Source organism: Chiloscyllium plagiosum, unplaced genomic scaffold, assembly GCF_037043375.1.
Source record: "Chiloscyllium plagiosum isolate Xiang-an unplaced genomic scaffold, Cpla_swu_hap1 HiC_scaffold_14, whole genome shotgun sequence".
In the NCBI taxonomy this organism is placed as follows: Eukaryota; Metazoa; Chordata; class Chondrichthyes; order Orectolobiformes; family Hemiscylliidae; genus Chiloscyllium; species Chiloscyllium plagiosum.
The window spans coordinates 25653106-25669705 of record NW_028270152.1 but is presented as its reverse complement, the minus strand read 5'-3'; the positions used below and the strand labels follow the sequence as shown (position 1 = coordinate 25669705).

At 37.7% G+C, this 16600-nt stretch overlaps 2 protein-coding genes across 6 annotated transcripts in view; one reads left to right on the top strand and one right to left on the bottom strand.

Annotated features, from left to right (window-relative positions):
- cenpp (centromere protein P) overlaps positions 1 to 9721 on the top strand; it is a 348725-nt gene extending 339004 nt beyond the window's left edge. For all 5 annotated transcript variants that reach the window (XM_087994221.1, XM_087994222.1, XM_087994225.1 and 2 more), the window contains exons 7-9: positions 5140 to 5219; positions 6284 to 6375; positions 9563 to 9721. In XM_087994221.1, the coding sequence (XP_087850347.1) occupies positions 5140 to 5219; positions 6284 to 6375; positions 9563 to 9675 (285 nt within the window). In that variant the 3' untranslated portion in view covers positions 9676 to 9721. The remainder of the gene's footprint in view (positions 1 to 5139; positions 5220 to 6283; positions 6376 to 9562) is intronic.
- ippk (inositol 1,3,4,5,6-pentakisphosphate 2-kinase) overlaps positions 9722 to 16600 on the bottom strand; it is a 93531-nt gene continuing 86652 nt past the window's right edge. Inside the window, exon 13 of the mRNA XM_043707887.2 lies at positions 9722 to 14630. Coding sequence (XP_043563822.2) covers positions 14405 to 14630 — 226 coding nt within the window. The 3' untranslated portion in view covers positions 9722 to 14404. The remainder of the gene's footprint in view (positions 14631 to 16600) is intronic.

Here is a 16600-nt window from a genome sequence, read left to right as displayed (position 1 = left end):
TACCTCAACAATTTACTCCCATGATCACAGGGACACAGTGATTGTATCATATACTATCTACAAAATGCAATCCGTTAACTCACCGAAACTTCTTTGATAGCACCTTCAAAAACCTGCTACTGTTACCACTCAGACCACCAAGATCAGTAGACACAGGATAACAATATCAGCTGCATGCTCTCAACATATATCTCAGTACATGTGACAATAATAAACTAAATTAAATGTTATTGGTTGTTAAGTAAAGAGGTAAATTTGTAGCAGTAAACAGTTGTGACATCATCCATGTATTTTCTTGAGATAATCTGCAGCTGATTTACCAATAAATATTTTACTTAGAAATGCATTAGATAGAAGTAACAACTAACAAGCTTTATTAATCAACATATTTGAGTAATCTTGAAAACCGTATTACAAATGAATTTCAGAAACATCTTCCACAAGAGAGAAGTCTGCCAGTATTAATAATTTATGTAAGGCAGTCAAGTCTATTGACTTAGTGCTTAACAGCCATGAAATAAAGAATACAGTTTTATATTGAGGAATTGCTTGCAAATGCAAACCTTATGGCATAAATTTTAGTCAGAATTTGGCTTACAATTACATTTAATGTTAGTATTGAGCCTGAGAATTCAGTTTACAGCTCCACAGTTAATTATATTTACCACAGTCTCCCAAAGCCATCTGGTTTAATTTTATTAGAACTAACATATAGATATCTTTATCATATAGATGCTCACTTCTTAAATATGTCATGCAATATTATTTAAAATGTGATAAACTCCAAATTAAACTTAACATGTTGCCTGTTTGATATAATATTTTGCAAACCCAGATGCTGTGTGATTGGTACTTCCTGCTTATAAATTAGGCAAATTGACATTGAAACATATGGTTCTAGTTTCCACAGCCCAAGCAAAATGCTATATTTTGGGAGAACAAATAGGATTCAACATTTTCAAAATTTTTAGAAAGATGCTAAGATTTTAAAATTATATTTTCTTAGGAAACATTTTCAGGGAAAGAAGACAAGCTACATATTGGGAAAATAAGGGGAAAATTAGTTTAAATTTTATATAAGGCTGCATAATACAGACCAAAGTGGCCCTTGAAGGTAAAAGATTTAGGCATGTCTGATGTAGTGGAAGATGGTAATCCTGATTTTAGATTAGAATCCCTACAGTGTGGAAACCGGCCCTTTGCAACAAGTCCACACCAACCCTCCTAAGAGTAACCCACCCAGACCCATTCCCCAACCCTATACAGTAGAACCTCGATTATCCAAACATAGATTATCAGAATTTTGGATTATCTGAACAAGATCTCAAGATCCCGTAAAAGGCCCAGTATTAGACAACTCAGCATTCAGTTATCAGTTAAACGTTATTATGGCACACATTGCCAGATAACCAAGAAATGCTCAATAACTGGCACTCAAATTACTGCTTGTTTATGATAGATCAGTTGTTGGTTAAACAACATTATGGCGTGCATTGCCGGATAACCGAGAAGTGTGGACAGCATGGTGGCACAGTGGGCAGCACGGTGGCACAGTGGTTAGCACTGCTGCCTCACAGCGCCAGAGACCCGGGTTCATTTCCCGCCTCAAGTGACTGACTGTGTGGAGTTTGCACATTCTCCCCGTGTCTGTGTGGGTTTCCTCCAGGTGCTCCGGTTTCCTCCCATAGTCCAAAAATGTGCAGGTTAGGTGAATTGGCCGTGCTAAATTGCCCATAGTGTTAGGGGCAGGAGTAAATGTAGGGGAATGGGTCAAGGTGGGTTGCGCTTCAGTGGGTCGGTGTGGACTTGTTGGGCCAAAGGGCCTGTTTCCACACTGTAAGTAATCTAAATCTAAAAAAAAGTGTTTGGATAACTGGCACTCATAAATTACCGCTTATTTCCGGTTATCCAAACGATCAATTAGCCAAACAAAATACTTCTTGCTTGTGTCTTCCGATAATCAAGGTTCTACTGTGTTTAACCTTGACTAATTCACCTAACCTGCACATCTTTGGATTGTGGGAGGAAGCCGGAGTGCCCAGAGTAAGCCCATGCAGACACGGGGAGAATGTGCAAACTCCACACAGTCGCTTGAGGCTGAAATTGAACCTGGGTCCCTGGCGCTGTGAGGCACCAGTGCTAACCACTGATATAAACAGACTCTTCCCACTGACCAATATCACCCCCTCAGACGAGTGTAATCATAAACTGGATAGGAATATCAGAGATATTTAAACTAATTTTGCCTAGGACTTTCAAAAATCCAAAACTTTCCTTCAGTTCAAATGGATTTTCCTTTTTTGTAAGAATGCTGGTTTTGTATTCAGTTACAATAGCTGGCCATTATACATCAAGATTTGTATATACACAATTTTTCTTTCCACAGGATCGCTACAATACAAGTAGGCCTTACTACAAGGCATGACTTATGGTACTGACATCTATTGATTTGTTTCTTCCTTATTTTAGTTGCAGTTTTCATTTGCATTAGTCTGTATTCTCAAGTTACAGAATTTAAATCTATAGAATACTGAATGGCCTTTACAGAACACTAAATGACCTGGACAGTGCAGATGTTAGGAAAATGTTTCCATTAGTAGGAAAGATTAGGATCCAAGGGTATAGCCTTAGAGTAAAGGGAAGACCTTTTAGAATGCAGATAAGGAGAAGCTTCTTCAGCCAGAGAGTGGTGAATTTATGGAATTCATTGCACAGAAGGCTGTGGAGGCCAGGTCATTGAGTATATTTAAGATGGAGATAGATAGGTTCTTGATTGTCAAGTGGATCAAGGGTTACAGGGAGAAGGCAGGACAATGGGGTTGAGAAACTTCTCAGCCATGATTGAATGATGGAGCAGACCCGATGGGCTAAATGGCCTAACTTCTGCTGCTATGTCTTATGGTCTTATTAATGCTCTTAATTTTCAACAAACTAAGTAAGTCCAGCCCTTGCATAGTTATGTATTATTGCATTGTGGTGTGGTATTTTATACATCCTTGATGCATCAGTTGTTGTTATAGGTTTAACACTTTTGGATAATTTGACTAAGTACAGCTTTGTCTTTACTCAAATATCTCATATTTTTCCAACCACAAATAATTCATTTATATGGAGAGTCAACGTTTCAGGCAAAAGGGCTGATGAAGGGCTTTTGCCCAAAATGTCGACTCTCCTGCTCCTCGGTTGCTGTCTGACCTGCTATGCTTTTTCCAGAACCACACTCTCGACTCTGATATCCAGCATCTGCAGTCCTCACTTTCGCCTAATTCATTTATATGTCAGCTTACTTAAGCTTCGGTCATAACTTGCATCATGGCTTCACAAAATATTCTGACACTTGTGTAACTACCTTTTTGTCTCTCTCATCCCATGATTCATTGGCCATAAAGTCACTTTGCCCTGAATAGCCAAAGAACTTCACAAAATTTGTACCAATAAACAGCTTATAGATTCTACTAGCTAAGTTACAGGAGCAAATTCCTTTGTGCAAGTAAGAGACAACAAGGTATCCATCATTGATGACACTGGCGATTAGCTCATAAAAGGAACTACAAACTTGTGTTCCAGTTTTAGCAAATTCTCCAGTTTCTCATGATCTCATGCCAACTGCTCGAGCAATAATCACAGTAGTATGTACCATCGGAAAGAACTCTGGGCAGCTACTTGTAAAGTTTATGTATGTATCTGAAACAACAACTTGCGTTTGTATAGTTTTTTTAAGTAAAAAATATCCCACATCTTTCATTAATATGTATGGGGAGGAATGAAGCAGAGCCAGGAAATGAGAAATTATGGGGCCTAATTGAAACATTGGACAAGTAGCTTTTACTTGTGAAGAGAGGGGAGGAAGGGCAAAGGACTTGGGGAATTTCAAACATTGATTAAAAGCTGTTAATCTATGAATAAGGTTTGATAAAATCAAAGTACTGTGGATGGATGCAGGAAATCTGACACAAATACAGAGAATGCTGGAGAAACTCAGGTTGAACAGCATCTCTTCAGAACTGAATACATTTTGATGTTCCCTACAGTTGTCTACTCACATTATTTCTTATCTCAATTTTGAACATCTCGTTTTAATGCAATGGGATGCCATTGGTCTGATCAAGGTGAAGGAGTCAGCAGCCAATCCACCAGGTTTGCAAAGAGAAAGCTCCAAAGGCAAGATTTTAATAGGCATAGAAAGCCAAGGTAGCAGCTCAGTTAGGAGATAATCTCAAGATGGTTTGCTGACATGGGGAAGTGTGAAATAGAGTCATAGAGATGTACAGCACCCTTTGATCTAACTTGTCCATGCTGAGAAATCCCAACTTAATCTAGTCCCATTTGCCAGCACTTGGCCCATATCCTTCTAAACCCTTCCTATTGATATACTCATCCAAATGCCTTTTAAATGTTGCAATTGTACTAGCTTCCACCACTTCCTCTGGCAGCTCATTCTGTACATGCACCACCCTCTGCATGAAAAAGTTGCCCCTTAGGTCCCTTTTATACATGTTTGTGGAGTGAATTTGTACATTGTACTCTGCTCAAAAACTGCATGAATCCATGTAAGATTCTGTTAATTCATTTTTTTAGATTAGAATCAGTCTAAACATTATGGCACAGACAGCAGCACGCAAGGGGCTAACACCTTCAACACATTATCTGGGCTGACACCAATTGTTAAAGTTAACCTGAGAATGTAACTTTAAAAAAACGTTTTATGATTTACATATGAAAGAAGTGAAACTAACATGGTCATTCTAACAGATGAAAGACTTAACAAACAATCAAAGTATTTTTCAATGTATAATTTCAGTTACATCACACTGTAAACTTTTACTATAAATTGTGTGTCTTACAATTGTTTCCTCCACAACCACTTGATGAAGGAGCAGCGTTCTGAAAACCAGTGTTTCCAGTCAAACCTGTTGGACTAAAATCTGGTGTTGTGTGAGTAAAAATCAAGTTGGCCTTGATATTAGCATCAGGCCATTCTCCCACTTCGACAATTAAATTACAGGATAGTTAGTCAATCTAGTCACACTACTACCAGTAATCCAGTTTAGCCTTTTTATTGATGCAAGGATAACTTAATTATATAACACAAAGGAGGAGGGTTGAATACAGTTTCATTGTGCAACTCTCTTTTTCCAGGAGCAGTACCCAAAGGTAGTCAGACTTCCAGAGGGACCAAACTCTGAATATATGGTACTGGAATGCTCCAAAGTTCCTGGGTGAGACTATATCAAATGTTTGTTGTTTGTAATACCTTTTGCGCTCTGTCAATGATTTTAACATTTATGTTCAGTTTAGTAGCCTTATCCTAATAACTCAGTGGTTAGCACTGCTGCCTCACAGTGCCAGAGACCCGGGTTCAATTCCCGCCTCAGGCGACTGACTGTGTGGAGTTTGCATGTTCTCCCCGTGTCTGCGTGGGTTTCCTCCGGGTGCTCCGGTTTCCTCCCACAGTCCAAAGATGTGCAGGTTAGGTGAATTGGCTATGCTAAATTGCCCGTAGTGTTAGGTATGGGGTAAATGTAGGGGTATGGGTGGGTTGCGCTTCAGCGGGTCGGTGTGGACTTGTTGGGCCAAAGGGCCTGTTTCCACACTAAGTAATGTAATCAATCATAATCAATCAATCATTATTTAAGGTGGTTCTTCTGGTTTAGATTGAGAATGACTATCTTAAAATGTTCTTTACTCCTATAAAATCAACACAAAATTTCAAAGTAATCTTATTTTTTTCTGATCATCCCAAGGCACTGTCCATTGCAGTTCACCCATTGGGTTTACCTTATGGCTGTTGCCCTCTTACAAGTTATGTTATGTATCATCTTTTGACATTGGTCCTTATATTTTACCCAAATGGAAGTACAAAAACCCATTCTAACAGTGATCTGAAACTTCAGTTGTGGCTACTTGCTTTTCTCCAAGTTCATTATTTATTGATTCTTTTATGATGATTATTTGCAGTAGTTTGAGTAGCTCCCTAACTCTCTTTTCTACAAATTATATATTAGTTGTGCCCATGTTTAATTCTATCATAGACTGAAATAAACATCCTAATAAATACAATTTTAGCTTTTAAAACACAAACTATTCCTAATGTCCCTTCTTCATTTGGAAAAGTCCCATAAAAACAAGGACGTCAAGAAAGCTTCCTATCCAAAATGTTGTATCTTTTATAAATGCTGACACTATGCACATTTCCAACAAGCCAGAATCTACCATTCATAATTGATTTTGTTCTGTAAAACCAATAAAAACAGGTTTTAATTGTCAGACACGTCTCTTACAGGATCGAGCTAAAGATTTTCTGGAAAATCTTTGTAAGTGAAGAAGGAGTTGTTATTCCAGTGCTGGATCTCTTACCAAAAATACCTGTGGAGGGTAAGCACACCAGATCTAAAAGTTGAAATTCTAAATTGGAGGAAGGCTAATTTTGACGGTTTTTAGGCAACTACTTTCAAAAGCTGATTGGGGTAGATTTTCGCAGGTAAAGGGATGGCTGGAAAATGGGAAGCCTTCAGAATTGAAATAACAAGAGTCCAGAGAAGGTATATTCTTGTAAGGATGAAAGGAAAGGTATAGGGAATGCTGAATGACTAAAGAAATTGAGATTTTGGTTAAGAAAAGGAAGGAAGCATATGTCAGGTATGGACAGGATAGATCGAGTGAATCCTTAGAAGAGATTAAAGGCAGTAGGAGTATACTTAAGAGAGAAATCAGAAGGGCAAAAAGGGGACATGAGATAGCTTTGGCAAATAGAGTTAAGGAGAATCCAAAGGGTTTTTACAAATACATTAAGGACCAAAGGGTAACGAGGGAGAGAATAGGGCCCCTCAAAGATCAGCAAGGTGGTCTTTGTGTGGAACCGCAGGAGATAGGGGAGATACTAAAGTATTTTGCATCAGCATTTACTGACATGGAAAAGGACATGGAAGATATAGACTGTAGGGAAATAGATGGTGACATCTTGAAAAATGTCCATATTACAGAGGAGGAAGTGCTGGATGTCTTGACATGCAAAAAGGTGGATAAATCTCCAGGACCTGATCAGGTGTACCCTAGAACTTTGTGGAAAGCTGGGGAAGTGATTGCTGGGCCCCTTGCTGAGATATTTGTATCATCGTTAGTCACAGGTGAGGTGCCGGAAGACTGGAGGTTGGCTAATGTGGTCCAACTGTTTTAAAAAGGTGGTAAGAACAAGCCAGGGAACTATAGACCGGTGAGCCTGATGTCAGTGGTGGGTAAGTTGTTGGAGGGAATCCTGAAGGACAGGATGAAAATGTATTTGGAAAGGCAAGGACTGATTAGGGATAGTCAATTTGGCTTTGTGTGTGGGAAATCATGTCTTACAAACTTGATTGAGTTTTTTGAAGAAGTAACAAAGAGGATTGATGAGGGCAGAACGATGGACGTGATCCATATGGATGCCAGTAAGGCATTCAACAAGGTTCACCATGGAAGACTGGTTAGCAAGGTTAGATCTCCTGGAATACAGGGAGAACTAGCCATTTGGATACAGAACTGGCTCAAAGGTAGAAGACAGAGGGTGGTGGTGGTGGAGGGTTATTTTTCAGACTGGAGGCCAGTGACCAGTGGAGTGCCACAAGGATCTGTGTTGGGTCCACTACTTTTCATCATGTATATAAATGATTTGGATGTGAGCCTAAGAGGTAAAGTCAGTAAGTTTGCAGATGACACCAAAATTGGAAATGTAGTGGACAGCGAAGGAGGTTCTCTCAGATTACAACAGGATATTGATCAGATTGGCCAATGGGCTGAGAAGTGGTAGATAGAGTTTAATTTCGGTAAATGTGAGATGCTGCATTTTGGGAAAGCAAATCTTAGCAGGACTTATACACTTAATGGTAACGTCCTAAGGAGTGTTGCTGAACAAAGGGACCTTGGAGTGTACGTTCATAGCTCCTTGAAAGTGGAGTCCCAGGTAGAAACGATAGTGAATTCTGGTCTCCTTCCTATCAGAAAGATATTGTGAAACTTAAAAAGGTTCAGTAAAGATTTACAAGGATGTTGCCAGGGTTGGAGGATTTGAGCTATAGAGAGAGGTTGAACAGGCTGGGGCTGTTTTCCCTGGAATGTCAGAAGCTGAGGGGTGACCTTACAGAGGTTTACAACATTTATGAGGGGCATCGATAGGGTAAATAGACAAAGTCTTTTCCCTGGGGTTGGGGAGTCCAGAACGAGAGGGCATAGGTTTAGGGTGAGAGGGGAAAGATATAAAAGTAACCTGAGGGGCAACTTTTTCATGCAGAGGGTGGTACGTGTATGGAATGAGCTGCCAGAGGAAGTGGCGGAGGCTAGTACAATTGCAACATTTAAAAGGCATTTGGATGGGTGTATGAATAGGAAGGGTTTGGAGGGATATGGGCCACATACTGGCAGGTGGGATGGGGTTGGGATATCTGGTCAGCATGGACGGGTTGGACTGAAGGGTCTGTTTCAGTGCTGTACATCTGTGACTCTATCCAAGCATGAACTAATCACTGGTTATATAGCTCTGCATTGAAGCGGTTATACAAATGCAAGTTAAAATACTGCATGCCACCAAAGCAGAATATTAATCAATGCTCCAAATGCAATAGTGCAACACTCATAGTGAAAGCTGTGTTAAGAGTAGTGAGGAATTATTGGCTACGAGTTGACATGCAATTTAGAATATTTAATATTTTTAAATTTCCCCACCAGTTTCTTCCCTCTCATCTTCGGGGTAGAGTAGCAGCTTTTCAATTCACTAAAATATCTAATCAGGAGGGGTGGAGATCGGAGAAAGAGAAAAACGTAAAAAAACAAGTTCATTTATTGTCATCTGGTAATTAATGTTCAAAGACCAGCCAAGAGCTACCTTAGGGCTATGCCTTTGGATTGCATTTTTGTGTGAATTCAACTGTGTCTAAAGCCCATCTATCCAAAACCTCAGGTTTAATTGTCAGAATCATACTAGAAGAAACAGTCCTGCAGCTAGTATACAATATAAAACTATTTGTAATTTATTAAGGAAGATGTGTTGTGTGTTACTATTAATTGCCAGTACTGACAAAATGTATTACAGATGACTTCCTGGGATTTTTGATATTGAACACCAAATAAAAACCATACAAGGAAGATGTTAAAGAGATAGGAACAATACTGCACCATTTTTCCATTCCCTTGCCATCGTACACAGATGTTTAAAATCTACTTTCAAATGAAGGGTGGGTCCCAGTTGACCAGACAGGATATGTCCTTTGTGATGTCTGGTATATGTTTTTCCCCTCCCCCTTCAAACTTGGCACAGTGTCAGTTTGAGTTGGTGGGATTCAGCAACTGATTTTTAATGGCATATATTCAACTTCCACATCAGCACATGTGTTACTAATACAATCTTTTTTTTAAAAAAAAGGTTCATATTAATGCCTTCAAATCAGTATCATAGTCATCCTTTTAACTAAACAGACATCAACCCTCCAGTGATGGATCTCCTTGCACTAACTGGAATATCAGTTAGATTTTTCTTTACTTCTCTCAAATTCTGTGACCGTTTGAGTAACAAATTCTAATGTTTTCCCTACAGCACTGGACTTCGACACAGAGAAAATTGTGGACAACGCACCCAACAGTTTTAGAAATCTTATACGCTTGTTTGGAATTGAGGCTGCTATAGATCACTTAATTAAACTTATGTGAAAGGAAGCTTAATCTATGTTTTTCACAAGAAAATAGTGATTTACAATCCAGAAACAAAAGTTTTTTTTATTCTGTCAATAAAATCTGCTTTCGTTACTACAGTCATGATCAATTTTATTAATTTACATGTACCATTTTGAAATATTTTATACAACAGGACATGCCACAAATACATTTCCATTTCTCCTATGGCACTGTCACATGAAAAATAAATATAGCATTTAAATACAAATGGCCAGAGTATTTACAGATACAAGGCAAGTTCTATTGCAATTATACACAAGACAAGTCATCTATACCACAGCAGTTTGTTGAAATTACCTTTTAAGTGTGTTTTTCTTCAATGTAAACCATTTTTAGTTAATTCACAGTCTATTTCAACTATAAAAATCCATTAAATATGATAGGGTGAGAGTAGCCAATGGTCAGAAACAGTGCTAGTTTTATTTTATTTTGTAAAAATGTATTGTAACAGAGAACCAAAGATTCAAAATTCTCATACATTGGTATATCTGTAAATCATGAATAGAAGGAAGTTTTATTGATAAACCAAAGAACAAATGAAATCTCAGTATTTAGATAATATTACTCCAACTAGATGGAATTGTCTGAAGTTTATATCTCTTTAAGGCCATTTGTGCACCATAGGGCACAATATTGTTGTTTAAGGTGATTGCAAATCAAATTCTTTACTAAGCTCTAGTTGTTTTTGTATCTTTAATAATATTTCCAAATACCCAATGTTCAATCTTGCTAACAGTCAACAAGTTAGTTGATCATATTCAAAAACCCATTCACTGTATCACACATCATTCACAATGCATCAGCACCAGATGATGCAGTCAACATTAAACAAATGCTTTGTTTGACTTAGTCTGAAGGGATTGATCGAAAATTCTTCCACAGAAACACATTCTTGAGGAATGACCTCTGAGACAAACCACATTAGGATTATCTATTTATACTTAAATAGGAAGAATTTAAATGGTGACAAATTCTCAAATCCAACTACTTTATCTTGGACAAACTATGCAAGATTAAATTTAAACAAATTTTCCTGAAATCTTGCTTTTTGCAATTGTTCTCAGCTAATAGCGCCATATTTTAGCCATGAAGAAAAAATGGATCATATTTAACGTTTTGCTTTTTGTATGCCAGTCATAAAAACGGCACTCTAGAACGTGTTTCCATTTACCAACAGCACATCTTTAGCTTAGTTTGAACTTAAATTTGAAAGTGTGCTAATTCCAGAAAGATTGCTGATTTTGCAATGAGTGTGTCATTTCTGGAAATAAAGTGACACCAGATATACCACAAAAGTATTCAACCTGTACCTTTTAGATCATGGTTAGAAACAGTAGTTATTTTTGGTAATCAAGTGCAGAAATGGAATCAGGCTATACAGACCAAATTCAATGTGAACTCCTGAGGTAAATTATGGCACTTAGGAACAAAGCACTGCTACAGTTGGACATGCTGTCTTCAGCTGCTAGAAGAGAAATAAACCAGCAATTTCAGTTTTTGTTTGATCTGTTTCCACTGGACAATGCCTCATTGTCAACATTCAAAGAGTCACTCGAGTTTCATTCTACGAGCTGATATAAAGGCCATTTGTGTAGGAATGGTGGTTTTCAAAGTGGGAAGTGGTAAACAATTGGAAGTTAGGGATGTCTACGGGGAGGAACACTCTTCTGATCAGATGATATGATTTACTAAAGAACTTTTTTTTTTGCAAGGTAAAAAAGCAAAATGCAACAAATTTAACATGAGCAGAAAGCATAACTGATTATGACAGGATTTACAAACAAAACATTATCAATCCCTAATGCATTCTTAAATGGCATCATCACAATAATTCAGGTCAAGAATATAATTCAATCTCTAAAAACTATTATTAGATGAGAATGCAATGAAACAGAAATTATACTTAACTGATTCAGCATTCCCATTCATAGAGTTGCTTGTTCAAGAGCTCACTGCCCATGGCAGTGAAGAACAGAAGCATGATTATTTACAGTTATTTAGTATAGATTTCCAGCAAGAGTGATAATCTGCATGTGCTTCTTAGCTAAAATATGGAGGCGATTATTTCAGTATTTTCCCTTTAGGTTATCTACAGAATTTATCAACAAAATTAACCCAAATCATGGTTTCTGCTCTACTCAGCCATTTTATTAGAGATTTCCAGTCCTACTACCAGGTAGTGAAGTATACGCTTTAAGTTTGAGAAAGCAGTGGGACTTGAAATCATAATGCAGCTAAACAGACAGCAACCAGCAAATCTTTCCAAATTACAGTGATGGAAGGTGGTAAGAATGAGAGAGATTTCTAGTCAGCCATTTGATGAAAAGAAAATTGGAACCTCTATCACTAGTATTTTTGGATCTAGAATACAACATTTATGTAGCCACACTCCTACTAAACCACCTTAATAAAAAAAAGTACTTAGGCAGCTCTCTTCAGAGGTAAAGGGCTGTACACACTGCAGTTAAAGGGCTATGAATAGTTTTATTTTATTGGCAGCCCTTGTTTGCCTTGGTTTGTTGAAAGCCAAGGGTTAACAAACAGACTGTCAGTCATAGACATGGGAAAGCACGCCATAGGTTTTTTGCATGCAATCTCATTCACGGGTAGATTAGTTCACAAAATGGTAGATATCTAAGTAGGGGAACAATAAGGATGTTTTAATTCAATAATAACAACTGAAGTCACAAGATCTAACCAATACAATCTAAAAAGGACAGGTTTTTCATGTAATTTTTCACCTAAAAAGTTCACATTTACCAATTTTGCAAAATTGAGGTGAATGCAGAAATTTTGGATCTGTCCATTGGTTTAACTGCACAAAGAATGCAGTTTTGCATAACCCAAGTAAAATTTCAAAAGGACATTTAAAGAAAATTAAATAGCACTCATTTGTTTAAGATGTTTTGCAAAACCTTTTGCTGAGTTTTGAAAAAATATAGTTTACTTGCAACTTGCTCATTCTATTCTCTCTCCATTTAAAATTACATTTAATAAAATTAAAGTCTAAGTGGCAAAATAGCAACCCCAATATTACAGTCCTAAAATCTTTGTGCTACTTTCATTCTGCTCAGTTGACAAGGAGCCTTTACTCCATATACATGTTTCCCAATATGCCAATCTCAAAAAATGCATTTGTACTCAATGATTTCCCATCCCCATCCAGGGTCTTTGGCACACCAACACTATTTGGAGTGTCTCCAATTCTAATGTTCTGATGCCAAAAAGGAAGATAAGTGATGCAGACTTGAAACATAAAACACACCATTTTTTTCTTTATATTCAGAACCATAACTCTTATCATTTACCTTCATCACATTTAGAAACATCCACTCACTAGGTGGTTTTTGTTCTGGTTCAGTGCACACTGACGTTTTTGAGTGTGTGCCACTAAATCAGTTATTTACTAAGGTTGGGAGTGAAAAAACCTCAAGAATAAATTTTAATTCTGATATTTCAGAAAATGGTAACTGGAAGGGAATTCACAATCTAGCTCTCACTAAAAATGTAATTTGTAAAATGGCCAAGACACAGTGGATTGAAAATCTGACTGAAAATACACAAGAGAGTACACTGGTGGTTCAGTGTGTCAAAACTGCATCTGCAGGATTGCTAGAATCACAGACCTCACCTGTCCATAGGTAGTTCTTAACAAGTTACTGTCAGAGTGTTTACGGCTCTAAAATGAATTACTCCAGGGTATGCTATGCTGACATTCATTGCTGAAGGTAAATACCAGCACAGCACAAAGTAGTTTTAAAAGTAATGTCCTAGGGAACTTCTCCTAATTTAATTCTAATCCTGAAGTTCAGAAGTCAGTTAAAAATGACGTTGCATTTTTTTTGAAATTTATAATCCTGAAAATTAATTTAGCATCAAGACATTATTACAACTTTGAGGTAATAATGCTTCATATTTATGTACCCAAAAGAAATACTAATTCTATTTGTTATTCTTTGCCCAATTTATGAAAAGCTATTGTGAGAAGTTGAGGGTTACAAAACCCAGATTTCAACAGCACCATTCAAGTGGTTAGATCAAACGTACAACAAGAAATTATAACAGTTAATGTGCACTAACTGGCAATATTTACCAACTGGCAAAACTGGCACAAACTAGATCAGTGAAAAAAACAAATGCCACTCCCAGCAGCAATTCCGGTGATGAGCAAACATCCAGAAAGCAGGCAATTTTTAATCAAGTGCATGACCATGGCCTTAACCCATCCATTTAAACTCAAATAAAATTGCAATGAGAATGCTAAAAATCTTGTTAAGTAACATCATGTTTTCCTTGCACTTTTCAATGCTGTCTAAATAAAAGTTTTCTTTATTTAGCTGCTTTTAAAGAACTTCTCCTACTCTCCATGACAGGTATTTTGAAACACTGTTCAACTGACTCTACAGATACCTTTAAATTATTGTGCTTTAGTATTTACAATCTGGAGTTTCAAGATGAAGGTTAACGGATTTCTCAGCAAAAACTATTTAGTGCTTTTTTTTTTTAAAATTGGTGAATGACATGCTTTTAAATAAAGTCATCCACTTGAGCAAGTTTAGTGAGTGACCGGCAAAAGTATTAAATTATGACTATGTCAATATTTAAATTTACTAGACAAACATTTTTGAAACTTCTCATATTTATGGCCTCTGAGTCAGTGCAGTCCTTTATTTGTGATTAGAGAATAGCAAGGCCCCACAAAACTTCACACTGAATGAAAAAACAGTGTGCATTCTTCATTTTCCTTGTAGAATTTTTGAGTAGTAAGATCCTTTTTGGCTCTCGTGTTCTGCAAGTAAAAGTTTATTATCTTCCCATCAAGTTTGTATTGGTGTGCAATGTTCTCATATGGTTTGGGATCCAAGTCTAGAATAGAGACAGAATATACAAAGCAAGCCCGTGATGTCTGGATTATGGTACTTGGTTCAGGCCTGTAAAGAAAAAGATGTGTAGTGAAGATATATCCTGTATTATCAGAATTAAAGTACAGGAACATGAAATCACACTGTACATTATTTACAAATTTAATTCTGTCCCCACTGTTTTAACCAAGTTCTAACTACAAGTTTTATAGAGACTCCAGTTTGCTGTTGGGAGAAATTGAGATAAGTATCATAAAAAATATATGTTTTCAATACCTGGATTGGGTCACATTTTTTATTGACCAGTATAAAAGAATAGTTCAATTCAATTTATTTCCAGAATTAAATTAGAAGCATTGAATGTAATAACCAAATGCACACACAGTTATCTAAGTGCTTAAGATGTGGCCATACAATGCATTAAGTTAGGGTCTGACAATGAAAGTTGTTCATTAAATCTTTTGACAGAGCTTTAGGGACTGCAATTATCATTTTCTAAGATGTTCTCCAGTCAGCAAAGACCCAAATCAGAATCATGCTGCAAAAACAGCTCAATGATGTCAATGAGCTCTCCAATGGTTTCCCTCTGATTAACCCAAATAAAAATTGAGTTAAACATAATACTGAATAGGATCAAAGTGTGACTGACTATTCATCTACATTCAGTATTGACCTACGTATTGTCAATGTCCTTTTTAAAAAAAGATAGAAGATATGCTGTCTTTACTACTTTTGCCAAAAATTAAAATCCAGCCATTCTCCTTTCTAATTTTCCTTCCCTCTCCAAGGTCCCCATATTTACTGTTACTACTCAAATTTTCTTTATTTGACTCCCTTCAATCAAACATCCATCCAAAGCCATCTTGATCAAGTTAGATTACCTCTAACACCTAGATAACAAGCATGACAGAACCGAGAACACCACAGCCTTTACTTTGAAAATATATGACTTGAAGGAAACGCCAGTGTTGGACTGGGATGGAAAAAGTTAAAAATCACAACAACAGGTTATGGTCGAACACGTTTATTTGGAAGCACTAGCTTTCAGAGTGGTGCTCCAAAAGCTAGTACTTCTAAATAAACCATAAGACGTAGGAGCGGAAGTAAGGCCATTCAGCCTATCGAGTCCACTCCGCCATTCAATCATGGCTGATGGGCATTTCAACTCCACTTACCCACATTCTCCCCGTAGCCCTTAATTCCTTGTGACATCAAGAATTTATCAATTTCTGCCTTGAAGACATTTAGCGTCGCAGCCTCCACTGCACTCTGTGGCAATGAATTCCACAGGCCCACCACTCTCTGGCTGAAGAAAGGTCTCCGCATTTCTGTTCTGAATTTACCCCTCTAATTCTAAGGCTGTGTCCACGGGTCCTAGTCTCCTCGCCTAACGGAAACAATTTCCTAGCGTCCACCCTCTCCAAGCCACGTATTATCTTGTAAGTTTCTGTTAGATCTCCCCTTAATCTTCTAAACTCCAATGAATACAATCCCAGGATCCTCAGCCGTTCCTCATATGTTAGACCTACCATTCCAGGGATCATCCGTTTGAATCTCCGCTGGACATGCTCCAGTGCCAGTATGTCCTTCCTGAGGTGTGGGGACCAAAACTGGACACAGTACTCCAAATGGGGCCTAACCAGAGCTTTATAAAGTCTCAGTAGCACATCAGTGCTTTTATATTCCAACCCTCTTGAGATAATTGACAACATTGCATTCGCTTTCTTAATCACGGACTCAACCTGCATGTTTACCTTTAGAGAATCCTCAACTAGCACTCCCAGATCCCTCTGTACTTTGGCTTTACGAATTTTCTCACCGTTTAGAAAGTAATCCATGCTTCTATTCTTTTTTCCAAAGTGCAAGACCTCGCATTTTCTCACATTGAATTCCATCAGTCATTTCCTGGACCACTCCTCCAAACTGTCTAGATCCTTCTGCAGCCTCCCCACTTCCTCAGTACTACCTGCCTGTCCACCTAACTTTGTATCATCGGCAAACTTCGCTAGAATGCCCCCAGTCCCTTCATCCAAATCATT